Consider the following 27,508-nt stretch of genomic DNA (forward strand, 5'->3'; position numbering starts at 1 on the left):
TAAGGGTTTATTAATTTGAATTCTAATTATCTATCATAATCAAGATTTAATTATAATGGTGTTCTAAAAAATGTTCAACTCAGAATACAACGTGTATTCGAATCCACAAATGTTTGCATAATTTACAGTTATAGTATTTCTATACAGCCGTTACTTATGAGAAAATATAATTAATTCCATTATGTTTTCAATTTATTCCAACAATCAATTCATGTCTATGGAGTGAATGAATTAGGTGGATTGGCCTAAATCCTAGTAGTACTAGTAGTAGATTGCTACGCGACCCGTTGTTACTTCACTCTATTTTCTTGAAGAGTTATGTATTGAATGACAAATAAAATTTAGATGGATTATGAAAAAGTATGAATATGCATTTATTTTCAGCCAGAGGTGTAGGTGATATTCACACTTTTGCATTTTTAGTTAATTAATTCAAAAAGTCGGCCACATTAATACTTAATTAATAAAACCGCATAACAGTTATTATGCTAAAGTTGAGTTAAGACCAATAATATGCAGACAGCTGGACATAACATTTATTTTGAAGTCATTATTTAAAGAGACATATATCTTATGGAATTTTAATATACTTTGTAGTTTACTTAGAAAGTTTAATTAATTACAATGAGGGATAGTAGTTTTGAGATGATAGGTAGTGCCTCTTATATCGAGTATATTATTATTATTATTATTATTATTATTATTATTATTATTATTATTATTATTATTATTGTTATTGTTATTGTTATTGTTATTGTTATTGTTACCTTTTAAGTGATCTTGTTAACTCTATTTTAAAAAATAAACCAAAAAAATACATTTTTTAAAATCCTTCTATATACATTAGACCATCCTCAAACATTTACACCAAACTCAAATTCATTTTTAAGTATACGTCATACCAAAAAATAGTTTTACTCCAACCATTTACACCAAATTCAAAATTTACACCATTTTTAAGTTTTTGTCTCACAAAACTTTTGCAGTAACATCATATTTGGTGTTGTTTAACAAAAAACACTAAAAATGAGTTTGAGTTTGGTGTATGGTTGGAAAAAATTTGTACACCAAAACTCATTTTTGGAGTATGGTTGGAGATGGTGTTATAAATGCATATTATTCAGCAGCAAAAACATAGACGTTTCAATTAGGTATTGACAGTTAAAAAATTATGAATAATGATCCGATTTGGAGTTCCCCAAACTGCGTAGTTATATAGTACAGATCGACCTCTCTTTTAAAGAATTATTTAATGAAATTATGCTAAAACTGCACATGCACTCATCAATTCCCCATCCGCTGGGAATAAATTCTCTTCAATAAATAGGGATTATATACAAATAAAAAACAGCAATATATCTATTAATTGGAGTTTTGAAATTGTTAATTAACATGTTAAAGTTATCCACCAACTAATACTCTTATGACAAGATCCTTATTTAGGGGAGAACCGAGATCACACCATTTTAAAATTGTAATATTATATGAAAATTCCCATAACAAGATACATAAATACAATAAAATTTAATATAACAACAGAAATTATTATAAAGTAATGGGAAGCCCCTATTCTCTAGACATGTTGGTGCACAAGGAGGCAATTGAGTATGTAAACTACTAAAGATTCCCATTTTCTTAAAGATAAGCTTCTCAATTTTTTATCCTTTGCTACTTATCATTCAAATGCATGCAGTACTATGCAGTAGTGAAGTTAACTATAAGAAACTAAGAATGGATAAACATGTTAATGTTTTGATTTTAAGTACTAATTAAAATGAAATTAATTACATTGGGAGTTTTACTTATGTTTTTTTATTCCAAAGAAACTTTAGCGAAAAAGAAATCAAATTATCTTCTTAGTGTAAATGTGAAATGTCCACAGCTCTGTCACTGAATTGACTATTTTTCTTTTGAGCATTGACAATGCACAATTGGTGGATGAGTTATCGATAAATTAACGTCACTAAAGCTTGACTCTCCCTTGAGATACTCAACCAAAAAAATACTACTAACCAAGAAGATATGGATAAAATTGATGAGATAAGTTAGATCTGTGAATGAGGCAATCTAACTAACATAGAATTCCATCACAACCTAACTAATCCTCTGATCAAAGTCTGAGGTATTTTCAGTTGCAGAAAGGAGCGCACGTGCCTTCTGCCTAAAACTTCACGTGCCCATGTTCTCAATATCGTGCAAGCCACAAACTCACTATTATCAACAATGCCAGCCTCATTCGGGTTGGGTAAAATCAAATTATATTTCACTCAATAATTTGTGTAGTACAAGCTTATATTGTGAATGAGTCCAAGTTTTTATTCCCAATGGTCACTAAATATAAATAGTAGAAACATAGTGCAATTCAATTTGTTCTTGTCTTAAAAAAATTAATCTTTGAATTCGATCTTCAGTTAATCTTTTTTTTTTCCGTCAATTATAATATGATCCAACTTGGTCGATGGAGATGCGGTTTTATATTCTATTTGAGTATCTTGCTATTGCTCAATAGTTAATAATCCCCACTTCCATCTTCTCTCCGTACTTCCACAATTAATTATGATTATTTTTGGGTTATTATTTATCAACACTCAACTCTATATATAACAGGATCCAAATAAGATAAGGTCAAACTCATATAATAGTATGGCATTAATTCCCTTGAATTATCAAATGAAAATATTCTACTCGTACGAATGATGAAGAATGCACATTATTTTCCTTTATTTTCTTTATTGACACAATTTTTAGTTTCCTTTTTTTTTTGTTGCGTATGTGTGGGAGAATCCAGGTTAGCTTAATTTGGTGGTAAAACTACTTCATGCACATTAATTTGCAATAAGCCACATTTTTTCTGGTTGTGCACATAATATTAATTTGTATTTCTGCATCGGACATTCATGATTTAGCAGCCCATTATTAGTGACAAAATACATGTATAATTGACTTAGTGGAACTGAACCTACATTTCACTCAAACTACTAATTAATGACACAAGTACATCTGTAAATGACCAATTAAGTGGGAAAAAGCTAGCATTCGAGGACCATAAAATTAGAATTGTATAAGCATTTTCTAAATTTGGAGGGAGTGTATAGATTTATTAATAATTGATGAGTAGGGACTAGGAGAAACTTTGGTGGGAAGGAATGGATGAGTAGATGGACAGCAAAGTCAAATAATATTTTTGGAATTATCTCACAAAAATCAACAACACTGTTTTATGGGATGAATTGAATTATTTGAGTCCCTTTGACTGCAAGCTAAGCGTCACGAATATAGACATACGTAGGCCTCAAATTAAAAAACTAATTTAATAGGTTTGTAACATTACAAAAAAAATTGTGTCATTGAGTACCAATCAACAACCATAGTTAGTGATGCAGATTAGCGAACACAGATTAAATTCACAGTGAATTTGGTAGAGTTGAAAAGGCGCAAGTGTAAACATGTAGAGTTTGGCTCAATTAAAGCTTAAAAGTTAATAAAAATATTGAGGGAGAGTAATAGTTGTTCAATTAAGAATATTTTTATTGAGCCCCAAACCTAAATTTGCAAGTCGACTTTTACACTCATTGATATGGAAATTGTAGTATACTCATAATTTAGAAGTGCAGTTTAAGTTAATTACTCCAGTTTTAGAAAAGTTACAGTGGGAATTGGGATGGCCTCGCAACTCGTAGAAGTTGCCCACAATTTCACATTTCCTATTATTGCCTAATTATTAGCTAGGAGATATTTTAAATCAATTACCTCAATATTTTTAGCTGGGATAGTCAATCACAAAATTGTTGATTAAATTATACTCTCTCCATTTTTTAAAAAACAAAATTGTTAAAATAAGAAATAGACTAAAGAAAAAGTATGTTAGTGGAAAATGAGTCTCATCTTGTAGAGAGAAAGAACTTTTTTAAAATGGAGTGTTTCTATATTTTGGAAACAGAGAGTATATTATACTACCTCCATCTCTGAAAATTTGTCCCATTTTTCCATTTCCGTTCGTCCCTCAAAATTTGTCTCATTTCACTTTTACCATTTTTGGTAGTGGACCTTATATTCCACTAATTCATTCATACTCACATTTTATTATAAAACTAATATATAAAAGTATGACTCACAATCCACTAACTTTTTCAACTCACTTTCTATTACATTTCTTAAAACCCGTGCCGAGTCAAAGTGGGACAAATTTTGGGGGACGAAAGTAGTATAGTGTATAACTGTACTACTCCCTCCGTCCGCCATTAGGAGTCCCGGCTGCTTTTGCCAACTCATTTTGTGAAAATGGTAATAAAAAGTTAAAGTGGAGAATTGGTAAAGTAGGAGAGAGAATAATGATAAGAAGTCTCTTGTTATATTCTCTCTTACTTAACAATTTATCCACTTTAACTATTTATTACTATCATTTTTATAAAATGAGTGTTCAAAAGTGACCGGAACTTCTAATGACGGACGGAGAGAATATTTGTTAACTAGAAAACTTAGTTTTGACTTTTCACATACAAAATGGCGCGATGAGTTGGTAATGAATTTCCCTATAATTTGTATTTTAAATACGGACATACCTTTATGCCTTTGGGTGATGTTTATATTTGGAAACGTGGGCCTGCCTCGTTTTAGTATAAGACGGCCCAAAATCCTAACATACAACTCTTTTTAAAATATCACTCCCAAATATGACCTGTTATTTATATAGAAAAATGAAACATTCAACTGCATTTTATGTGTTACCATTAATTAATGAAATATTGTTTCTTATAATAATTCGATACAATATGTCAGTCACTTTCAAGACCATGTAAATCCATTTACCAATGACTGAAAATCAATACCAATAGATGTAGAACAAGCCTGAAAAAACACCAGCTAGCTAGTTCAAATTTGCGAGACCGAAAGATAGAAATAAATGGATCTTGAAGATTCACGCCTTCCAAATATTGTTACATTGAACTATACTACTACTATTGATTCAGATTTTAACATGTCAAATCTTTGATTTCACAAAATAATAAAAATATTGAGCAGTTAAAATAGAGCGGATTTAGATGCCAAACATTAATCCTAGGTTAATAAATAAAATGATAATCACGATTTGATCAATCCTAGATTCTACGAGGCTGAAGAGACACAGTATGTGTAGCATCGCCAATATAAAGTCCATGCTCTCCCATGGGAATCCGGCGGACGCCTCCACTATCCACCACGCTAAGATGTTTACAAATTCCGACACTCATAACAACTCGTTGCTTCCCTCCACTAGGAATGCCCATTGTTTGGAAACCAACAAGTTGCTTTTGGGGTGCCCAATCATCTCCTGGTGGAGATGCAAACATGAGCAATGTGTGGGTCCCATCTCTGGACCCCACATTCTCCACTTCCACATGGACCTTGAGTGTGAGGCTCTTGCAACTGGCATGAGCCACTCGGACTAACTTATCCGAAAACGTGGAGTTGGCTCGATGGCCGCCTCCCATTGGGACCGAGAACACTTTTGGTGCCTTGGCAATGGTGTGCTTGAAGCTCGTGTAGCTCAAACCGTGCCCATAAGGATAGACGACTGGTCCTTTGTAGAATCGATAAGTCCTTCCCGGATAGTTTTTCGAAGGGTTAGCCCTCATGTCCATTGTTGTCATAGGCAAGTTGTTGAGGTACTCTTGAGGGTACCATGTCATCGGAAGCCTCCCACCTACGAGCATTCTTTTAGATATAAAACTATACGTCTTGCCCCAAAATTAAAAAAATTATTAATATATACCCGGATTGTGCGCCCCAAAAATAACATCAGCAATCGCGGCACCTCCAGCCTGCCCTGGATAGCCAGCCCATAGAATTGCCCCAATCCGTGCATCATTTTGGGCAAATGAAACATCCACGGGCCCGCCACTCAGCAACACCAAAATGGTGGGACCCTTGGAGGCCGAGGCAACCTTAGTCACGAGCTCTTGTTGCCTCCCAGGCAGCAAGAGCCCCTCCCTATCAACAAACTCGGCCTCAATAGATTGGTCAAGTCCCATCACCAAAATAGTCGCATCTGCCTTGCTGGCCGCCTCAATCGCTCCACTAAATAAGTCGTCCTTGTCACATGCCACACCATCACAACCCTCATTGTGTACCGTCCTTGTATACTTGCGTATTCCTTGCAAAGGACTTGTATATCCACATGGAACACCTACGTTCAACCCCCAAAACCAAACCAAACAAAATAATTAAATTCAATTCCACGGTATTTTAATAACAATATAGAAAATCTCACCAGCATAATTCCCAATCATTGTCTTAGTTGCATCCGAGTTAGGTCCAATCACAGCTACAGAGCCCAACTGTTGTTGAGAGAGAGGGAGGACTGGGCCATCGTTTTTCAACAAAACGATACCCAGTCTTGCAGCTAGCAGCGCGAGCTCCTGGTGGCTCGCGCTGCAAACATCTTTAGGGCCAAGCCTGCCATAAGGCTGCGAAGACAGCCCACCGTCGAACATTCCCAGCCTCATTTGTACTGAGATGGTGTTGGTGAGCGCAACATCAACATCCGCCTCTTTCAACAGCCCTTTCGCCACCGCATTTTCCGTGTGTGTAGCAAGAAAAGGCCCACAATCCAAATCCAGACCTACATACACAAGTACTCCATTAATTACTACTACTCTACTACTATCTTCAACTTTCTTTTTCCTTCTAAATTAAATTACCTGCTTTGATGGCGGCGGCTGCGGCTTCTTCCGGCGTACTTGTGTAATGCTGAGTATTAAAGAATACTCCAACAGAATCACAATCCGAAACGATGTAGCTGATCCAAAACAAATCAAGAACATAGTAATTTTTATGGTTGAAAAAGATGAAATAAGTTTGATAAGTTGAAAAAAAGCGAACCCCTGTAAACCCCATGCGGCTCGAATAGTTTTGCGGAGAAGCTTAGGATCGGCACAAGCAGGAACGCCATTGACTTGATTGTAAGAACACATAACGCTTGCAACTTTGCCTTCTCTTACACAACTTCGAAATGGAATGTTAAATGTGTCTTCCATGTCCTGCACACTCACCAAAGCATTGAAATGGAATCGATCGACGCCATTCCAATTATCAAGATCGTAGGCGGTGTAGTGCTTGCAAGAGGCGGCGACCTTCAAGCGGTCGTTGCGGTTGTTACCTTGTAAACCTTTGACATAGCTGGCCGCGTATCTACCAGCAACGACAGGATCTTCACCGGGAGTCTCCTGTCCACGGCCCCACCTTGGATCGCGGAATATGTTTACGTTGGGGCTCCAATACGTTAGGCCCGCTTGCCCCCCGTTGTACATTGCCCGGGCCTCGTCCGACACCACCTGCATATATATGTTATTTCTCGCCCTACTTAACACAATTTTTTTCATTTTTCTTCACCCAATAAACACATATTCCACCAGTTTTAGAGAAATAAAAATAATAGTACTAATAAATACATATTCCATTATGACTCACACCACTTTTAGAAATTCTTTTCTTTTTAGTCTGTTTTCTAAAAATATGACCTTTCTATTTTAGGAAATGGACCACACAATCAACTCACACTATTTTTTCACATGATTTTTTTTACTTTATCAATTTTGCATTAAAATTTATATTGTTTTTAAAACTTTTATATTTATAAATTTTATGAGTATTAAATTTATAATAAAATGTGAATATAATGAGTAAGTTCATAATATATATATATATATATATATTAAAAATAGTTAAAATGAAATATATACTTTAATAATTGATCTCTCAAAATGGCGATGCAAGACATTTAGATGCGACTATAATTTTGGTTCAATAACAGTAAATTAATTCCTCGCATCTCATTGGTTGCAACTTGCAGAATAAAGTTTTGTGCTTTCCACTTTTAACTGTTTTATCGAAATCTCATGCCGCTTTATTTTATCTTTCTTTTTATCTCATCAAACTATACATAAATCTAAAATGCATTCACGAGTTCATCAACTTTATTGATTAAAAATTCCTTTAAATTTATCCTCTCTTTTGACTTATGCCAAAACCTCTTTTTTTCGAAACTAACTTGCCAGTGTTTCTTTTTCCCAATGACAAGATTAAAGCATATAATGACAATTTTGTAATGTGTGTACAATCTTATCTACACAACTTTTGTATGACAATAATAATACTAAATGCTATATAAGAAATATCGATCTACACTTATAATTCACTCTTAGTCAACCAAGAATGCTGTTAATCTAATTAGGACTAATAATGTTCAACTATATACTTACAAAACTTGTTCACTATAAAAATTAAAACAATAGTCCTATAACATACTAATACTACTACTATTAGATTTGAAATGGGTACACAAATGAATCCATGCAAATACTATAATTTGAATATGATATAAACGCAACTCATTTGGTAAGGCAATAAAACGACATAAATAATTGCATGAGGGAAAAGGAATAAAAAAAAAAGTGTACCTTTCCGATCTGTTCCCATAAGGAAGTATTGAAAGAGGCTGCGGTGGTGATGACCTGCGGGAAGCTGGTGGCGCCGGGGAATTCGCCCCCGAATTTGGTCCCGGGCCCCACATTGGAGACGCCGTGAAGCCCCTCCGACCACCACTCGTACCCCGAGATCCCCAGCCTCGGCACGGCCGCGGCATTGTTCACGAGAAGCTTCACCTTCTCCTGCAATGTCAACCGTCCGATCAAATCCTCGGCTCTCTTCGCCGCCGACAAACCGGTTTTGCAAAACGGAAAGTGCTTGGTGTTGGAATTGGAAGGATCGCAGGCGAATGCCTTTCGAGTATCTGCCGCTGCGGCTTTTCTAAATATGAAAAAATAAATTAATAATAATGCAAGAGATGATATTAATCTCCTCATATTTTTTTGGAGACAATATTACTACTATATTATTAATGTTGTGTGTTGTGGAATGTGATAGTGAACTATAGGTTTTTATAGAAAGTTTATAGCTACTGAGAAATGATGATTTGCAAGATTATTTTGATATAATAATTCGACAGTTTCACCTTTTTTTCTTTTTGGGAGGTAAATTCTTTTGCAAGGATGGGAATTATCACTTTTTTCTAAAAAAACTTAGTAGTAATTTATAATTTGAGCTCTGTTTGTAGGATACATACGAATAATTTTATTTCGATCTTCAGATCATTAAAAAATGAAAAATATTAAGTGAAATAGCAAAATAAGTAGGACGAATTGAAACGGAGCTTCCATGCGTTGAAGAATAAAATCATTAAAAAAATAGTAATACTCCATAAATTCCCCCGTTTTTGGTGATTGTTAAATGTTAAGTTTCCTAATTTTAATTTAAGTGGAGTATCACCTCTTCTTAAAAGTTAATGGGGAGTTATTTAGTTACCCATTAAATGACTTTTAAGTAAAATAAATATCATTTACCATTGCTTTGATTAAATTCGCTTCCATAACTCTCAACTAATGTTAGTCGTGGTATTTAAATCGGGAAAAAAGAATTGAATTTGCAAGCTATAATTACCATGTGGGATTAAAGCAGGAATGTTTCTTTTCCACAATTTAAAGATCAAAACTTGATAGAACATTTCCTACGTTATTCCTTTTAAATGCAACAACGTTTTAAGGGTCCGACCAAAATAGTATGTGAAATTAATTATGTATGGGATTACTAATTACTGCTAATTTAATCTTCAAACTCTGCTAGATTGTGTAAGAATTCAATACTTTTGTAACACAAGACGCGATTTATATGTGTGTTGTGATGTTAAATTAATAATATATTATAGTAATATGGTACACTTATCTACATAAAGTAGACAATCAATATCTAAGAACCTAGAAATTGACAATGAAATTCGACAAGAAATGGTAAATTGGTGAGACGAAAAATAGGATAGAGTGACATGTATAGTACAAAAACTACAAATCATATTTATGCCTTTCCACAAATGCATATCTTCAATGACTTTGCTTCTAAGTGAGAGGAAACAAATACAATTATCTCTCTCTCCAACTTGCATCCTTCATCATTGCATTATATACTTTTCATTCCTTAATTTATTACAAAAACATTTTGCAAATAATAATAGTATTATATTTCATTCAACCACAATCAATAATCTTATTTTCTTCATTATAATTGTTTCTTTAATGAAGCAAACATCATTACTTCAATTAATTTTTTTCTTTATATTCATTTTTGTATCAATTTTATATTAAAATTCAAGCGGTCCAGAAATTTTTGTAACTTTTGTGGATTTCAGTAAGATCTTGATTATTTATCTTGTCAAATTTTAACACGAACTCATTTGGGATTTTTTTTCAATACGATTGTATATATGTAAATGTAGATATAATATTGATTTGTTTGATATTGTAGTATTTTACATAAGATGAACTTAAAAGAAGTGGCTTTCTAAAATCAGCAATTACAATTTTTTTTGCCAGTGTTTAATTATTTATCAGAGACTCAGAGATCTTTTTTCCTTAATTTGTTCTTTGCATATAAATCTCACAATTGGATTAGTTAACTTATTCAACTAACAACCTTTTGCTATTATATCAACCTGATGACAATTATTGTCTAAGTCAATATCATTGGCGATTGAAATTAGAATAGAAAAAATTCTAATTGAGAAGATGCCATTATACCCCCTTTCACCAAACGGCAATAATTAGATGTCAAAATCAATAGTAAGTTTTAATTCGATTAGCAAAACGGGCCTATGGGGTTGTTTGCAAATCATTTGCATTTTACAGCTATATATCCAAGTGAGGTTCAATAATTTTTATTTCATTTAGTATCATACTATATCTTAATGTGGTGTTAGTATTTTTTTTTCTTTGTAAAATTACTTCGACCTACACCCTGTATATGAAAATACAACACACGTAATTGTAGATATGACATAAACCTACAATCTATCTAAGACGATATTTATATCCACGCCCTTTGCAATTCGTATTCCAATTTCCACCATTATGTTGACACAATTAATCCCCCTAAAATAGAATTCAAGCAAAATAGTCTACTAAATAAGACTTATATGGATGGTGACTCATGGGATGGGATATGAATCATTGTGTCAACTATGAGAAATGACAATATGACATTGTGGGCCGTGGTGAAAGATAAGTAGGTTTTTATGTACATTTACTTTATATCCATTCGAATTGGTGCCTACTCTCGAGATTATCCAAACCAATCTTAATTCTCAAAGTTCGAATCATACTTTAATTTGTTTGTTACATATAGAAAGCTTATTAAACCAATTTGGTCATTTGTAATGTGCAGCCTAAAACCTATATATGATTATTAATTATAATTGATTTATTAGACAAAATAACAATGAAATAAATTATGAAACAAATAAATTTTGTTGCTGATTAATTTTATTTTTGGATGAGGTGGGATAGACAATCGTGAAATATAGTAAAATCTTATTACTCTTATATAAAAGGATTCAAGATACACTGCCTCGAGCTAAAAAAAATAACCCATGCAAGAAAAAAGAGTAAACATGTACTTTAGTCATGGGCAAATATGAAAATGAAATGATACTTGAGTAGATACAATACAATATCGACAAAAATCAGTTGTTTACTATTCAAAATATACCACATTCGTCCAAGTTACTTAATTTCTTCTTCTTGGTACGATACAATATCATTATTTCTGAAGACCAACATCATTTTCATTTCATAAGAGTAAATTTTCATTGCTAAAATCATTCTATCAACCGCAAAACATAATACCACTATTATTGAATACCAACATCCTTTTCCCTTCATCAACATATCATTTAATTAAATAGAGTACACGATAATATCATCACAGAAAACCAACATTTTTTGTGTCACAATATTATTTTCAACCTTTGGTATAATATCATGCATTAGTTATTTTAGTCTTTGAAAGAGAGAAACGTTCTGCATAATATTTTGTGAGGTCTGAAAACTCATTCTATTCAAAATTAACATTTTTAATGGGAGCGCTATAAAAGCTCATATTACTGTTTAAAATCTCCGTCTCACAATAAGTGTCACATTTTGCTATTTCGGTCTGTCCCACAATAAAAGTCATTTTTCACTTTTACCATAAATGATAAGTAGACCCCACATTCCACCAATCAATTCTACTTACATTTTATTATAAAACTAATATATATAAGTGAGATCCATAATCCACTAACTTATTCAACCCACTTTTTATTACATATCTTAAAACTCGTGCCCACACTAAATGGACACTTAATGTGGGACGGAGGTAGTATTATTTATTCAAAACGAGTGTGAAAAAGAAGTGTCTCAAATAACGTGGGACAACATTTTAAAAAGGGATTCATTTTATTAGTCTCTTTGTTCCATAGTAAGTGAAACACTTCTTAATACTCATTCGTCCCAAGCAAGATGATTAACTTTACTTTATGTGTTAAGTGAGGAGAATAAAGTAAGAAAAAAAGAAAAAATAAAGATAAAAGGTGTTTTATTTTTGGTAATAGGTCACCTTAGTTGAAACAAACCAAAAAGGAAAGTGAGTCATTTTCGATGAAACGGAGAGAGTAGTAATTTGTACCCCCATTATTAAAGTTGGTACTCCCTACATCTCAAAAGTTTTTCACACTTTTTTTTTCACTCGTTTTGTAAAAATAATAAGTAGTAGTAATAGTTAAAGTAGAAAAAGGGTAAGAGAGAATAATATAGAAAAAAGTCATAAATAAATTATTCTCTCTCTTACTTTACAGTCTTTCTATTTTAACTATTTATTAGTATTATTTTTCTATTTTAACTATTTATTAGTATTATTTTTTACAAAACGAATGCAGAAAAAACATATGATAAACTTTCATGGGGGTAGTAATTTATACCCCCACTATTAAAGTTAAAACGAATGCAGAAAAAACATATGATAAACTTTCATGGGGGTAGTAATTTGTACCCCCACTATTAAAGTTAACGGTAATTTGGATCGCCCACTAATAAAATCCTATTTTTGCCCCAGTCTCACATAAAGAGTACAAGAAAATTAATTCTTTTTTTCTTGAGAATATAAAAAGAGTGGAATTTTGATTACGACCTTTCAGTTGCACAATAGGTGTCCCCACGTGCAATTTTAAAACAGAAATACCAGAGTCAAGAAAAAACCAGGGTTTAATAGAAGGTGTAGGTCACGATCACAACGAAGAAATACTTTAGCAAACCACTTGCCCACTTGCTTATATCAATACATGTTAGGCCTCTTGTAGAGTTCTAGCTGCTTTGTTTCTAAACCCCCAAAAAAAGTAGACTTCTACAGTTCTACTATAAAACATGCACTGTATACTAAATTATACACATCACAATACATATACACGTGAATAGGTTATCAAAATGTAAATGCAAATCTAATAACCCAAATTTAATTGAAAATATTAAGGGGGAAAAGGACTGACTAAATCACCTTATGAACCCTTTCAACAACTACGCAGGTCTACTATTACCCTTGCAAAAAAATCTTAGTTATAACCGGCACAACCATGAAACGACCTTTTTTCCCTGAACTTCGCCAGCACTTCAAGGTTCTTCAGCTTTTCATCACTGATATGTGATGTAGTGATGACCACACATTTATTATAGTGAAAACTTCGTGAGCACCATTTCAATGTTCAAGCATCAGTTCAAACGAAGACACATGACACTCCACAGAACAATTTCAGTGAAGATTGGTCAGCTCTGCCACTAGGGACTCAATTGTAAGAGCAAGAGGTAATGCATCCCATTTTTTTCATAACCAGTCATTGAAACCCCCATAAATTTCAAAACTCACATCAACTCAGTGTTAATGACACAAGTAACACTTCTTAAAAGCTACTATAACATCTAAGGAGGAGGCCACTAATATACCAATGGTTACTCCATCAACAGCTAAATAGAATGACACTGGAAGCTCAGCAGAGTGTTGTTTCCAAGAGGTATCAGTAAGAGATTCAAACAGAAAAACAACATTACTATCTAGAAACAGACACAGAGATATGATATACTTCCATTTATCTAGCATTAACTCCCCATACACAACCAAATTTCAGATAAGAATTGTACAGAGCAGATGCAGAGGAATTTCACCTTACAAATTTGAAGGACAGTGTATAAGTTTTAACAACTATCAAATCAAACCAACCAGAAAGAAATAAATCTTCTATCCATTTCATATTCGATCCTTTTGGAGAGGAGCAATTCTTCCCATCTTCTTCAAGAAAGAAGAGTTTATGGCGGCAAACTTAATTAATATATTGAGAAACCCATTTGAAACCATCACCATAACCCATTTTGCGCACAATGCTGCACATGAATACCTCCAGAGGGCGCACATTAGAATCTGCAAGATTAACCTTCCCCTTACCAGTTGTTACACCAGTCAAGCCAAGGTGATAACGCAACTCATCTTCAGACGCAGCATACGGTATGTCGATCTTGTTTCCTAAAATGAGAAATGGGACAGTGGCAAGGGCCTCATCAGAAAGTAGTGCATCTAGTTCTTTCTTAGATTCGGCAAAACGCTCCTTGTCATAGGAATCCACTAAGTAAACTACTGCATCAACCTGCAGGACCACAACACATGTTTGTTATTATATACCAATAGCCTTAGGTTTTAAAGTGCTTGAATCATCAAATATTGACGAGGAGAGCAATCTTTATGAAGTTTAGCACTTCCGTACGTGGTAATCTAGTCAAATGGTTTGTGCTTTCCTATACAGTAAACAAGATTTAGATTCACTTACAACTGTAGATCCATAGGTTTCCCATGGCACACTTCCTGACTCTATATATCTCAAAGCAGTGAATAGAGCCTCAACCCCATCAAAACTCAAGGCTTCTAAGTTCTAATATTGATTAGACTGCACCAAATATGAATAGTCCAATCTCATTAACTAGTTTCGCACTCAGCAGTGCGACTGCTGTACATGTCTTGGTTTCATATCTTTCACTGTACATGTTGAGGTGTTACAGGATATAAGCTTAGCAAAGAGAAGCATCTCAGGAAGCCAATTGGTATATGTCTATATTTACATCAGTCATTTCTATTTTAATTACACACATGGCATACAGAAAAGCCCAAAGGTAAAAATTAAAAAGAACAGAGAGCATATAACTGTTAAATTGGAATATTATGTGTTTCCATCATTTTAGCTTACTATTGTGATAACAGGGGATTGAGAAAAAGAAATATCTTAACCTTAGCAGTTCCAATACCAGGGGTATCTTTAATCAGGGATAATCAACTCTATTAGCAAGCAAGGGATAGACAGTTCCAGGTGACCGAAGTAGAGAACTTATTTCACAATACAGAGCCGAACAATCAGTAATTCTAAATTAAAAAAAATGACTAGATGAATTCCAGAAAACACAGCTGAAACCTTAGGACAATCCTTCTAATTTCTAGCAAAGCCTTAAAAAAATTCGTTTACTCATTGATTGGAAGATGGCGAGCCCCGTCTACTTTAGCATCAAAAGCACAATAAGCAAAACAGACTGAATCAAATAGACCTTAGCATAATAGTCCTTCCACACTCTACGAGCGATCTGATGACCTCCTAAATCGAAAGCTTTGAACTTAATTTTGCCAATACTGAGCTCCTCCGAGGTCGGATATTGCGTCGGCTGATGTTGCACTAATCTCTGAATCAAAGGACAAGGATAAATTAATCGAACCAAAAAACCTAAAAATAGAAAGAGGAAAAGAATGAATCAAAAAAGGAGGAAGGAAGAAGACCTCATCCTTGAGCATGTGAAGGAGCGTGGTTTTGCCGGCATTATCGAGGCCGAGGAACAAGATCTTAGCTTCCTTCTGCCATAAACCGAGCGAAGCCAAAACGCCGTAAAACCAGTCCAGCAGAAACATGGATGATCAGGGGCGGATCTCGTTTGATTGAGGCGGAGAATTTGATGGTGGCGACGGTGGCGGAGGTACTGCCGTAGAGGTAGTAATCTCGACTCACAATTTGGGGGAAATGAATAAAAATAAACAATTAATTAAATAAATATGAATTACGTGGTTCACGTGTGACGTGTCCCTTTCATGGGTTGGACTTGGTTGGATCGCTTGGTCGGGTCGGGTTGTTATTTCACCAATGGAGTAGTATTAATCGTTTTGAATCCAATATTTCCCATTTTAGTTTACATTTTTATTTTCTTTTTTACATAACCACATGCATTATTAACATCTCTACAATGGCTTCATTATAACGGTCTCCATTACTAATCAATTGACACCTATTTTTTTAACCAAAATATTTAATTCACATTATTACAATTATATTCAGAGTGAACTATATAAATGGTATCTGATCTTTCACTTTCGCATGAAAATAGTATCTGATCTTTATTTTATATCGTTTTTGGTACACAGTGACAAAAATAACCCTAGGTACCAAATATGTGAATTTTTGTTATGGAGGATATTTTTGGAAATTTCAATTAAATAGTACTACCAAACATGTGATTATTTTTTTCTTTTTTAGTTTCTTCTTTCTTTTTCTTCATTTTCTTCTTTCTTTTTTGTATTGAGTGAACTGCATAAAAGTGCCCTAACTTTTCGGCTCGTAACACCGGTCAACCCTAACAAAAAAAATCCCACTACAGGGGTCTAACAAAATATACAATCAAAAATGAGGTTTTTTCGGACCATAATACCCTCAGCCCCTAAAAGGGCATTCTCGTCAAACACAGACACCATGCTGACACCGCCCCTGCCATGCAGTCTGCTTCATGTACCAGCACACTTACACATCAAGAGGATGTGACTTAAAGTAATATTTTTTCACTCTATATAAATATATATCTCAAAAGACTTATTTTTAATTACACTTAATTTTTAATTAAGATATCACAACTCATCCTCTCTCAACTCTCAGCGATTTCTCTCTCTCTACATATCCCTTCGCCGACCTTCTTCCTCCTCAATTTCCGGCAACAGATCGACGACGACGCCCCTCTTTGTGCTTCAGACCTCACCCCACCCGCCGCCCTTCGTTTTTGTTTTCCCCCATTTACACTCTACTCTCTCTTCTCTTTCCCTCCTCCCTCATCTTTCAATTAGGGATCTAGGGTTTTTGAACCTCGCCGCCACCAACCATTATGGTATGGTCCTCCAGCGTGACTGAGTATTGGCGGCGGAGAGAGGTTTCGTTACCTTCTACAGCCATTTTCAGACTTTAACTTTGTGGATGTGGGTTTGTGGGTTTGAAGATAGAATTGCATTTTGATTTTGGAATTTTTGAGTGGGAATTACATTTTATTTTTAAGTTGGAAATGGACCACCAGTGGAAGATTGGGAAAGAGTATGATGTTGGAGAATGCAGATTTATGGGTGTTCTTCGACTTTGTTTGGATTTGTAGATTTGGGATTCTTCAATTTTTTCAATTTGTTGGAATTTTAATTGTGTTTGATGATATTGGTAGATGAATGATTTTTTATTTACAGAATTTAGATTAATAAAATGAATTCGAAAAATTAAGATAAAATTGGATGAAGTTGATCTATTGATGAATCTAGTAAAATAATTGAAGGGCCATACGATATATGACCCTTACATTGTATGATTTGAAGCTCTGCAAGTCAATGTAGAGTGGGTGAGCAGGTTGGCGGTTATTAGACAAAATTGTCCTTCAAGCCATTTGGGCAATTTCGTCCAAAAATGGCAAAATATGCAAGGTTTGTGATTTTATATTTTGTTAGACCCCTATGGTGGGATTTTTTTTTTGTTTGGGGTCATCGGTGTTACAAACTGAAAAGTTAGGGCCCTTTTATACAGTTCACACTATAGTATTTTATCTTTCTTTCTTCTTTCTTTTTCTCCTTAGTTTATGTTTCCTCTTTTTTCTTTTCTCTTTTTTTTCTTTCTTTTTAGTGTTTTATACATAAATCTAATTGCATTCATAATATAAATCAAGAACAAAACACCTAAATAAAATTATTTAAAATAATTAAATCCATTAAATATTTTTTATTAAATTATTTTATACTCATTCTAGAGTTGAAAAACTTAACTAAAAATATTCACCTCTTAATATCATTATGAATACAATTCACAATTTTAAATTTTTATTAAGACTATATGATTAGTTATTAATTTAATATAAAATAATAATAATAATTATTATTATTATTATATAATATTATGTGTTTCATAATTTAAATAATTATACTATAATTATTTATTAATTAATAGTTTTTAGTATTATAACAATAATATTATTAAAGTAATTAAATATAATTATAATTATAATTAAGTATTGTATATTTGAATGATATTAAAAAATAAATTAATTATTAATTTATAACATCAAAATAATAATATAAATATTGATTAATAATAATAGTGTAAAGAATGAGAAGAATGAGAGAAGATATTATAATATCACTTTTGGTACTTAGTTTTGTGCATGCCTAAAATAACCTTAAGGGCATAAATGGAAAAATGTATTTGTTTAGAGGGCATTTTGGGGTGAAAATTGCATCAGGTACCAAAGATGTGATTTATAGGTATCAAAAGCGATATAAAATAAAGATCATGTACCATTTTTTTGCGAAAGTGAAAGTTTAAGTACCATTTATGTAATTCACTCTTATATTTATTGGCTAGTGAATTTTATAAATTGCTAGTTTATGAAAGAAAAATTACCATGAAAATCGTGATTTTTGGTTAACATCTGGTTTATTTAACAATTTTGGTTAAGTTCCGGTTTATTTAACAATTTTAAAAATAATTTGTAAAAATAATGAATTTTTAACACTTTTCTCAAAATTCTCCACGAATCTATTTTGGTTGATCAATTTTAATCATTTTTCACAACATACTTAAGCAAAATCATGTCATCACTAATAATTTGAAACATGTGTAGTCAAATCAACAACATATTAGAAAAATAAGATTTTCGTAATGATATGAGAAAAATATTACTAAAATACATAGTTTTTACGTATGATTTTTAAAGTTGCAAGACGAACAAACATTTGACCGAAATTCGTGATTTTCTGATAATTTTTTTTTACGAATGTACAAAAAAATTGATGACTTTCTTTAGATAATCTAGTTTGGATCAAATGTAAGTTATGAGGTTAGGTCACCCAAGTTCATTTCAAAACTTTTCTTAAAAGTAAGAATTTAGTGAATATTAATATCAGTTGACATCATAAAAGCATACTATTAATTTGTGACTCAATATTAGTTCGATGATTCATGGATATCAGTTTCTAACTTAATATTATAAGTTATTGAATTAATGTAAGTATGATTTCCAGTTTTGAAGTTCTCATTTTAAAAAAAGTTCTTAGTTTAATCGCTCTCTAGTTCCCAATTCATATATATTAAATTGATATTAATAAAATTCACAAAAACCAACCTGTGACTACTACTACGAAGTTTAAATGTAGATAGAAAGGTTGAAAAGTGACATTGATGCCCTTATCTACAAATTAACTAGTATCCCACCCAATATTAATTATTGACATATCACTCTTAATCTTTTTTTTTCTTAATCTTTAAGGAGAATCATTGCTTTTTTGCAGAGTATGGGCGAGATTTTGAAATAGCACGCCTTTGCTGAGGCATATGGGGCCATAATATTCAAACAACAACACATGCACACATTACACACTTGGAAAAATTTTATTTTTACACGACATGTATATGATAACTACTTAAGCAATAAATTACACAATCATATAAATTGCAACATGATTAAATATTTTTGCATCAAATACAGTGATTGGTGGTGGTATGATATCAGTGATGCAAACCCTACACATTAATTTAGTTTTTTTAAAAAAAACTAAAACTGGTTATAAAATTGCACATGAGAAAATGAAGATACTAACTCTGTATTTTCTATTATTTGACTAAAAATCATGATTAATGAGAATCTTGTAAAAAGGGCAGTTTTGGGATTTTTCACTCCACTACTCTCCTTGCATATTTAAGTTGACGACTCTCCCCCTAAACTAAGTACACAACACACCAAACACTGTGTGAAATCAAGAGTTTGAAAGTAAAGATGAGTGGTTCTATGTTATTGATAGATGATGGCTACAAATGTTGTAGAATTTGCCATGAAAAAGAAGTGGAAAGCTGCAATACCTTGGAATCGCCTTGTGATTGTTCTGGAACACTCAAGGTTTTCTTTAAAAACTCAGTCTTTTTTTTTTCTCTTTGTGTTTTTAAGGTTTAACAGTGTTTGTGTTTTTCAGTTTGCTCATAGATATTGCATACAGAGATGGTGTGATGAAAAGGGCAATACTACTTGTGAAATTTGCTTACAGGTAAAAAAAATCTTTGTTTTTCTTTTTGTTATTTATCATGATCATCATGGAATCAGCCCTACAAAGATCATTCTTTTATTTGGGTGATTTGGGTTTAAATTATTCTGACTCTATATGTTAACCTTTCAATGGGAATTTGTGTGTGTGTGAGTTTCCCAGCATAAACAAAAGTTGAAGAAGAGAAAGGTGGAATGAATAGTTTGCTTTTCTATTTACATTTCATGTTAGGTTGCTTTCCTATAAGTTTTTCATTATTTGCTGTCAAATTTGAAATTGAAGCCTTGTGCTGTTGTGCATACTATATTTTTCATTTACCATTTTTTTACCCCTTATTATTGCTTTTCTGGTAAAAAAATCCAGAAATATAAACATGGTTACAGTGCTCCAGCTAAGAAGCAGCAGGAGATAATCCACACAGCAGAAACCATAAGGTACAATCAATTCAATTTCATCCAATATTTCATTAATGCAGTTTTATAGACCTTTTATTTTATTTATAGTCAGGTCCTGAATTTAAAGGATAGCCTTTAATATTCCCTCTCCCCCCTTTTACAGTTATGTCCTATTTAGTGTTACATTTATAACAATAATATTGTTGAGCATTAAATGTTTTCATTGTTGAAGTCTGTTTGTTGCAATAAACCACGGCGAAGTGGAGAGCATTGAAGGAATATTTGAACCTGGGTACTGCAGGAGATGTGTTGCAGCATTTGCTGCTTGTCGTAGATCGTTGGCTCTCGTTGTAAGTCTCTGCTATTATGTCATATTTATGATGTATTTTTAACCGTTTCGTTTCGTGCAGTTCACCATTCTGCTTCTGGTGAAGAATTTGTTTGATACAATAAGTGGAGGAACACAAGGCTACCCGTTCTCAGTCGTTACTGTGAGCACCTGCGCTATAAAAGCTCGATTTCTCTGTTACGTTTTTATGTTACTGACGAATGTGGTATTTGTGCAGGTGTTTCTAGTTAAGGCCACAGGCATAATTGTTCCAATGTACATGCTATTTTGGTTAACAGAAGTAATCCACAACACCATTATCAACCATCAATGCTATTATCAGGTAAAACTGCATCTCAGAATCAGAATTGTTTTTTCCGAATAAATATTTTTGACATCTTCTGTTTCCGTGTTTCAGAATCCTGGCACGTATCCATTGAGCTCTAGCGATGAAGTGAGTGAAGATGAGCAAGATATAGACGGGGATGATAATGTATAGACGAAAAACGCTATACTGATACAAGGAAAATTGGAAGGAAAGAAAGAAAATATGTTTACCTTTCTTATATTGAAAAAATGCTATATTGCTATTATCAGTTGGTTAGCAATAGATATGGAAAATGAAAGGCTACCAGAAATTTAAAAAGGGGACTTGAAATGCAAGTTAATTAGAGCCCTAAACACTTTTGATTTTCTTTATAACAACCTGGCTGGCACTCAACAAACTGCATGTGATTTCACTTTTATGGAGAATGCAAAATTAATACTCACATAGGTCCTACATATCCATCAATAAGTTAATTGTCATATTTTTTTTAAATATAAGCAAATGCCGTAATATTTAATCAGAGTTGTTAAACTTGTTATGGATAGCTCAACTGTATTCGAATAATCTAATTGAAAAAAAGCTGAATTTATTATTCAACCATCTTTCAATTGATTCAGTTCTATCAATCTTATCTCCCTCATCCACAAAATCAAATGACTTCTTAGAAAATAAAGGTAGAGATCACATAACAGCAAATAATTCAAGCATCTACACAACATTAACTTCTGGCATCTACAATAGCTATCTAGCCAAGCTTACTGTTTATAACATTTCTGACCAACAATAGTCAGACAGTTATCTGTAGCAATACATAACAAACTATATCACTAAGCATCGATGAAGCGAATGTCAAAGGTGTTTGGATGGATCTGCCACACGTTTAAGGCTGCGTATTCCTCTAAACATTCTTTGAGCTGGGCTTCGCTGTATCCCTGGTTAAACCGGATTTAAACAATCAGATACATATCCAGCATATAATACCAGATGATTGAAACATTCCGAGCAGTATGAGTTCCAAGAAGAGAAAGGCATAATTTCTAGTTCCCATTATAATCAACTCACGTACTATAGAAGTCACATTCAGACTAAAGGTGTCACAGATCAACTTGTCAAGAATGAAGAATAAAAATGGGGTGGCTTGGACCTGATATTTTTACTGCTGTTCTAATTTGGCAAGTCTAAGAGTACTTGTTACTAGATTACAGAAACTGACCTTTCTTGAGATCCAGTTGAGGGCATGGGCATAGCTTACATCTGTTTTGTTAGCTCTTGCAGCCTCATCACGTAAGATCGAATAAATATCAGATATTGCATCCAGACCAGACCGTTGGCGGTCATCTGAATACAATGAGAACTTTGACATATGCATTAATCTAAGAGCCTCGTCCACATCACTCTGAGCTACATCATTAGAGAATCGGAGTCTAGCCAGAGCCTGAATATAGAAAAGTACCATCTGTCATGTTAGAGATTATTCTAAGGTGCAATTTAAGTGTGTTAAGTTTGTGGTCTATATTGAAAATATAGTGAAACGAAGATTGTCTAAACTTCATTTTTTTTAAGCCACAAAGCAGCACAAATTGTTGATGGGAAAAACTATTCCAAAGATTCCCCTTCTTACAATATTTCAGCTGTCAATAAAGAAACTTACAGCTGATATCCTCAGAATGCTGAGAAGAGTTCTGATGGTTGTATACGTGTGTGGAGCATTTGATTTAGCTTCTTCCTGCCTGATACTTGAATATGCACTAGCTATATATTCTTCTAATTCCCTTGGTACAGTAGGAGACAGTTTTCTTGCAGCTGAAATATATGCCCTGATAATCACAACACATTAGGTTAACACATGACAGCAATAACTTCCAACAGATATGAGTCAGACACATTGATGACCTTGCATCCTAATGTACACATAACATAGTTTGCAGACCTTAGCTCCAGGAGAGAAACTAACACAACTCATTTTCATATATACTAGACTGGGGAAATTAGATTCATCTCCAACAGCGAAGCTACTGTAACACTTTTACAATGCATACTTACCTAAGGAGAGATGGCTCAAGAGGAGTGAAGCCAAGATCTGGAGATTCTTTTGCTTGGTGTACATGGAGAACATGCCGAGCCATTTCAAGATCAGTATCCATATCTGCTCGATCTAAGATCAACCACAGAAGATCAAACCTTGACAGAAGAGCTGGAGGAAGATTAATATTCTCAGCAGGTGATCTCCTTAGATCATATCTACCCCTGCAACCAAAGAAAGTTGAGTTGTAAAACATCGAAGTTAACATCTGGAATACCTCACTACTATTAGAAAAAACTTAATGATTAGTTCCATATCATTTATTGAACTAACTTAAATAGATTCAATACGGAGTACAAGCTGCATTGAGTTTAAATCAGGTACCAGGCAGGATTAGCAGCAGCAAGAACAGCAGTCCGTGCATTCAAGGATGTAGTGATTCCAGCTTTAGCAATGCTCACTGTTTGCTGTTCCATTACTTCATGTATTGCTGTACGATCAGATTCCTCCATTTTGTCAAACTCATCAATGGCACAAATACCCATATCCGCTAGTACCTGGTAGATATGGTGGTTAGGTATAACTGTACAATGAAAGAAAGAGATAACCAAATGGTTTCAATGAAAAAGCACTCACCAGAGCTCCGCCTTCCAAAACCATTTCATTGGTCACTGGATCCTTCTGAACAGCTGCAGTCAGACCAACTCCACTACTTCCCTTGCCAGTTGTATACACACCTCTTGGTGCAACATTGATTATGTGTTTCAGAAGCTGACTCTTTGCAACACCAGGATCACCCATCAAACATATGTGTAGGTCTCCTCTAATCTGCATTATAAATGAGGGAATTAAAGCATGATAAAGTAAAAATAACATTAAAATATGCAGACATTATATAAATTTTGATCGGGACAAGAAGATACATACATCCACTTGGATAGTTGGAACATAATGGAAATTAGTAGGTGCAAAGTGCATCTACACAGGTAATACCTTCATCCCATCTTTCAATTTTCGATGAGGAGCACCAACTAGGAGAAGAAGAAGTGCCTTCTTAATATCTTCATGTCCAAAAATTTCAGGGGCTAATGATCGTGACAGTTTGTTATAGATATCACCATCCTCAGCTAATCGAGCAATTTGCTCCTCCTCCTCCCCTCTAAGATCATAGCTGCATTTAAAGATTAAAATCAATGTTAAGATTTTCATGTTATTTATTGTGCTCACTAGATATTTAACTGGCAAATGGAAATTCACAATATTCCTCTGAACAAACTGGTAAGAAAGATTAGTAACGTATCTGGTAAAGCAGTAGTTTTTAAATTAGATGATTCCTCAAGTTTCTTATTCAACCGAGAATCTGGAGTGAGTCAAGGGAAAAAAATTAATAAAAAGAATATTGAATTGCTCTAGTTACTTATTTCATGGACAAGGAATGAGGTGGCATGACAAGGATCTCTGTTCAATAATGGTTGCCTATTCCTTTCAATGTCCATTTGGGATTTTACTAACCATAATTTTATTAAAAAAAACTCAAATTTTAAAAAATCTGTAATTAGAGTGCATTAGCTGTACCTACTTCCGTGCAAATAAAAATAAATTATTGGCTATTAACCTTAAGCTATTAAGAAGTGTAGTGGAGTAATTTTTATTTTAATGCGTTCAGTGCACATGCATGCAAGCGAATTACTCTGTACAAAAACATTGGACTAGGACATGAAAATTTATGGAATTGATGCAAAACTACAAAAACTTACTCTTCATATTTTTTCTTAAAGTGGGTGACGGACATTGCTTCCAAGTAAGTATCAGCAATTAAGCCAGCTCGCATTGCCCTAAACCCAACATATGGAATCGGAAGAAATATTCCTGATAACTCTACAACATCACCAGGAGAAACCTGAAGTATTACAAATAGCATAGAGTATAAAGGTTAATAAGATGGTGAAAAACAATACACAGCTGAAACAAAATTATAGCTAAAGAGAAGGATAATATAGAAAAAAAGACAAGAAGGATGTTGTACAGCCAAATGGGTCCAGTTTATAGTTACGCTTGAACTAAACAGTTGTGCTTTTGAACCATTGTCTAATGTCTTTCATTGCATAAATAAAGATGCCACAGAATGAATATGAACTCTGTAACACTTTAGAAGACATCAACGAACATGAGCTGTGATATTTTCCCAAGTTTACATGCAAAATGTGGAATTCAAATAACCTAGGCACTAATGTCTGTGACAGCTGTCATAAAAAATCCCAAGAAACACATGGCACACAGATAAACCTTGTACACTATGTGCACAAATCAGGCTTACTACTATTAGTCTATTACAATGCACGTCTGATATAAATAGCTTTTAAGCTCCACTTGCTGACCTTTCTGGTAAGCTCTCCTCTAAAATGTATAGTCATTGATCGGGGAATGTGACCTTTTGGAACATGTTCAGCTAGCTCTTGAATTTTGGCCTGAAAAGTAGTATATTAGAACATTTAGGGGAAGAAATCCCTTCAGAGGAGCAACGAGCATAAACCAAAATGAAATGCAGACCTCCTGAAACTTCAAAAACTTTGATGCTCTGAGTTGGGGGATGAGCTTCCCTTTTGCATGGTTTGTTCTGCATTGTTCAGAAACACAATCGAATAGAGGCATAAATACTCGAGCAGTAACTTCCTGTGTCACATGTAACAATTCGCTCATCAACTTACTGAAGTCGTAGGTGTACCAGAATTCAGAAAAATTGGGAACCTAAGATAAAACCTGATAGATTTCAAATCCACACTCCTCACACGTGTAGACAGCAACCTGCATTAGCGGTTTGACATCCGAGCATCGTGTTACAATGCCGGATATCCTTACAAGCTGGCCAATATATGAAGCTTTAACCTCCCTGATCGTGAAAGGCCTCCCTTTTGGAGATGCCTTAACATATACTTCGCTGATATAACAAAGGCAACATGTTACTTCCACCTTCCTTACAAATTAGCAGACAAGTAAAAGTCTCCATTTTTCCTTTTTTTTGGAATTTATAACTACCAGTCTACCAGCTAGACCAACAACTGGTGACGATACTAGACACCAAAACACTATAAAAACACGCATGAGATGCAAATTGGCCTTAACATAGCATTCTCAAAAATTTCCCAATTACTGCATTGAACAAACCATTTTCTGCTGTCATAGCATTTTTTTTACATTAACTACAAATCAGCAGCGCTACCAAATTAAAAATTACTTGAAGCAAACGTAATCAGCAAAACTTACTAAAATCTTTTAATTTCAGGAGGCATCTTCTTTTGGGGGTCAGAAGCTCCAGCGGAGTCATTTCCTTCCACAACCCTCTGAGTCATGAAAACATCATCTTCGTCATCCGGAAGCACCTCAGTAGGTTCCGGAAGCAGCTCATCAATTGCATCGGCAAATATCCCAATATATCGTCGCGTGTTTTCAGTGACGCGCCTCAGAAATTCCTCATCCAAATCCTTATACTGTTTTTTTTTCACCACAGAAAACAAAACCCTAAGTCAGAGCGAGCTACTACTACACCCAAATTAATGAGACTAGCATACGATGAGCATAAAGTTTTTACATTGACTAGATCTTCAAGCTCAATCTGGACGACCTTAGTTTTCCGATTAGCTACATCTTGCTGGGAAAGAGATTAAAACGAAACTGTCAATTAAAGAAGGGGAAGGAATGAGCTTCAATTTATTAATCCGGTAAAGAAGCAGTGAAGTCTCACAAGGATGTCAATATATTTGGATTCGCCGTTTGCATCAACGAAGTTAGTAAGGAAATCCTTCGCAATTTCTGCAGTTCAGAATAAGATGTAAATTAACAAACAAAACAAATAGACGCACGAAAATGCAAAGACGGGGGCGGTGGCTTGCCTCTATCTTGCTTGAAGTCAAGTTCGTTCATGATGCTCGATTGTGCGTGAGAGAGAGAGAGGTCGAGCGATGAGCAGCAGTTGGATATTGGCGGCAAAATGACGAGCGGCAGAAGGTATAGTAATATAGGGTGGAGGTTTTGGCGGGAAGAGAGAGGTAAACAAATTGCAGTTAGGTCCCCATATTATCATTTTCAATAATTGCACTGCGAAGCCCTTGAATTTCTGGAAATTATAGTTCGGTGCAATTTGTGGGAATTTATTCTATAGGCATTACGTATTTACACCCATTTCT

The 27,508-nt window shown here is 34.0% G+C and overlaps 4 protein-coding genes across 4 annotated transcripts; 1 reads left to right on the forward strand and 3 right to left on the reverse strand.

Moving 5' to 3' along the window:
- Positions 1-4,877: 4,877 nt before the first annotated feature.
- On the reverse strand, positions 4,878-8,896 carry LOC125203485 (putative beta-D-xylosidase 2). Its single transcript, XM_048101836.2, has 6 exons — positions 8,439-8,896; positions 6,862-7,313; positions 6,681-6,778; positions 6,251-6,601; positions 5,753-6,166; positions 4,878-5,683 (listed from the first exon to the last, which is right to left on the reverse strand). The coding sequence occupies exons 1-6, from the start codon at positions 8,841-8,843 to the stop codon at positions 5,100-5,102; spliced, it is 2,304 nt and encodes a 767-aa protein (XP_047957793.2). The 5' UTR covers positions 8,844-8,896; the 3' UTR covers positions 4,878-5,099.
- Positions 8,897-13,947: 5,051 nt separating this feature from the next.
- LOC125207365 (small COPII coat GTPase SAR1A-like) lies at positions 13,948-15,943 on the reverse strand. The gene is made up of 3 exons (XM_048106666.2): positions 15,706-15,943; positions 15,480-15,611; positions 13,948-14,533 (listed from the first exon to the last, which is right to left on the reverse strand). Exons 1-3 carry the CDS (start codon positions 15,832-15,834, stop codon positions 14,213-14,215), a joined length of 582 nt encoding a protein of 193 aa, XP_047962623.2. The 5' UTR covers positions 15,835-15,943; the 3' UTR covers positions 13,948-14,212.
- Positions 15,944-19,932: 3,989 nt separating this feature from the next.
- LOC125208264 (uncharacterized) lies at positions 19,933-21,566 on the forward strand. Its single transcript, XM_048107847.2, has 7 exons — positions 19,933-20,108; positions 20,182-20,253; positions 20,614-20,684; positions 20,878-20,995; positions 21,056-21,136; positions 21,212-21,316; positions 21,392-21,566. Exons 1-7 carry the CDS (start codon positions 19,989-19,991, stop codon positions 21,470-21,472), a joined length of 648 nt encoding a protein of 215 aa, XP_047963804.1. The 5' UTR covers positions 19,933-19,988; the 3' UTR covers positions 21,473-21,566.
- A 393-nt stretch (positions 21,567-21,959) lies between these two features.
- Positions 21,960-27,356, reverse strand: LOC125205053 (DNA replication licensing factor MCM7-like). Its single transcript, XM_048103852.2, has 15 exons — positions 27,215-27,356; positions 27,067-27,134; positions 26,914-26,973; positions 26,589-26,812; positions 26,085-26,262; positions 25,875-25,997; positions 25,703-25,792; positions 25,082-25,224; positions 24,318-24,495; positions 23,961-24,152; positions 23,709-23,881; positions 23,345-23,548; positions 22,953-23,118; positions 22,515-22,736; positions 21,960-22,233 (listed from the first exon to the last, which is right to left on the reverse strand). The coding sequence occupies exons 1-15, from the start codon at positions 27,243-27,245 to the stop codon at positions 22,129-22,131; spliced, it is 2,157 nt and encodes a 718-aa protein (XP_047959809.2). The 5' UTR covers positions 27,246-27,356; the 3' UTR covers positions 21,960-22,128.
- Positions 27,357-27,508: the final 152 nt, after the last annotated feature.

This window comes from Salvia hispanica, chromosome 6 (assembly GCF_029641045.1).
Source record: "Salvia hispanica isolate PSC_SH4W2 chromosome 6, Shi_PSC_v1, whole genome shotgun sequence".
Taxonomy (NCBI): Eukaryota; Viridiplantae; Streptophyta; class Magnoliopsida; order Lamiales; family Lamiaceae; genus Salvia; species Salvia hispanica.

What these genes read in the sequence shown, in the direction of transcription:
- LOC125205053 (XM_048103852.2), bottom strand. Translation starts at nt 27,245, where the DNA reads ATGAACGAACTTGACTTCAAGCAAGATAGAG. An exon ending in CCTGAAATTAAAAGATTTTA is followed by an intron (nt 26,263 to 26,588) that starts GTAAGTTTTGCT and finishes TTGTTATATCAG; the next exon opens with CGAAGTATATGTTAAGGCAT. An exon ending in TTTTGGAAGGCGGAGCTCTG is followed by an intron (nt 23,882 to 23,960) that starts GTGAGTGCTTTT and finishes CATATCTACCAG; the next exon opens with GTACTAGCGGATATGGGTAT.
- LOC125207365 (XM_048106666.2), bottom strand. Translation starts at nt 15,834, where the DNA reads ATGTTTCTGCTGGACTGGTTTTACGGCGTTTTGGCTTCGCTCGGTTTA. An exon ending in TTCACATGCTCAAGGATGAG is followed by an intron (nt 15,612 to 15,705) that starts GTCTTCTTCCTT and finishes CCTTTGATTCAG; the next exon opens with AGATTAGTGCAACATCAGCC. An exon ending in GGAAGGACTATTATGCTAAG is followed by an intron (nt 14,534 to 15,479) that starts GTCTATTTGATT and finishes GTGGTCCTGCAG; the next exon opens with GTTGATGCAGTAGTTTACTT.
- LOC125208264 (XM_048107847.2), top strand. Translation starts at nt 19,989, where the DNA reads ATGAGTGGTTCTATGTTATTGATAGATGATGGCTACAAATGTTGTAGA. An exon ending in ATTGTTCTGGAACACTCAAG is followed by an intron (nt 20,109 to 20,181) that starts GTTTTCTTTAAA and finishes TGTGTTTTTCAG; the next exon opens with TTTGCTCATAGATATTGCAT. An exon ending in ACCATCAATGCTATTATCAG is followed by an intron (nt 21,317 to 21,391) that starts GTAAAACTGCAT and finishes TCCGTGTTTCAG; the next exon opens with AATCCTGGCACGTATCCATT.
- LOC125203485 (XM_048101836.2), bottom strand. Translation starts at nt 8,843, where the DNA reads ATGAGGAGATTAATATCATCTCTTGCATTATTATTAATTTATTTTTTC. An exon ending in AGCCGCCGCCATCAAAGCAG is followed by an intron (nt 6,602 to 6,680) that starts GTAATTTAATTT and finishes TTGTGTATGTAG; the next exon opens with GTCTGGATTTGGATTGTGGG. An exon ending in TTTTGGGGCGCACAATCCGG is followed by an intron (nt 5,684 to 5,752) that starts GTATATATTAAT and finishes GAATGCTCGTAG; the next exon opens with GTGGGAGGCTTCCGATGACA.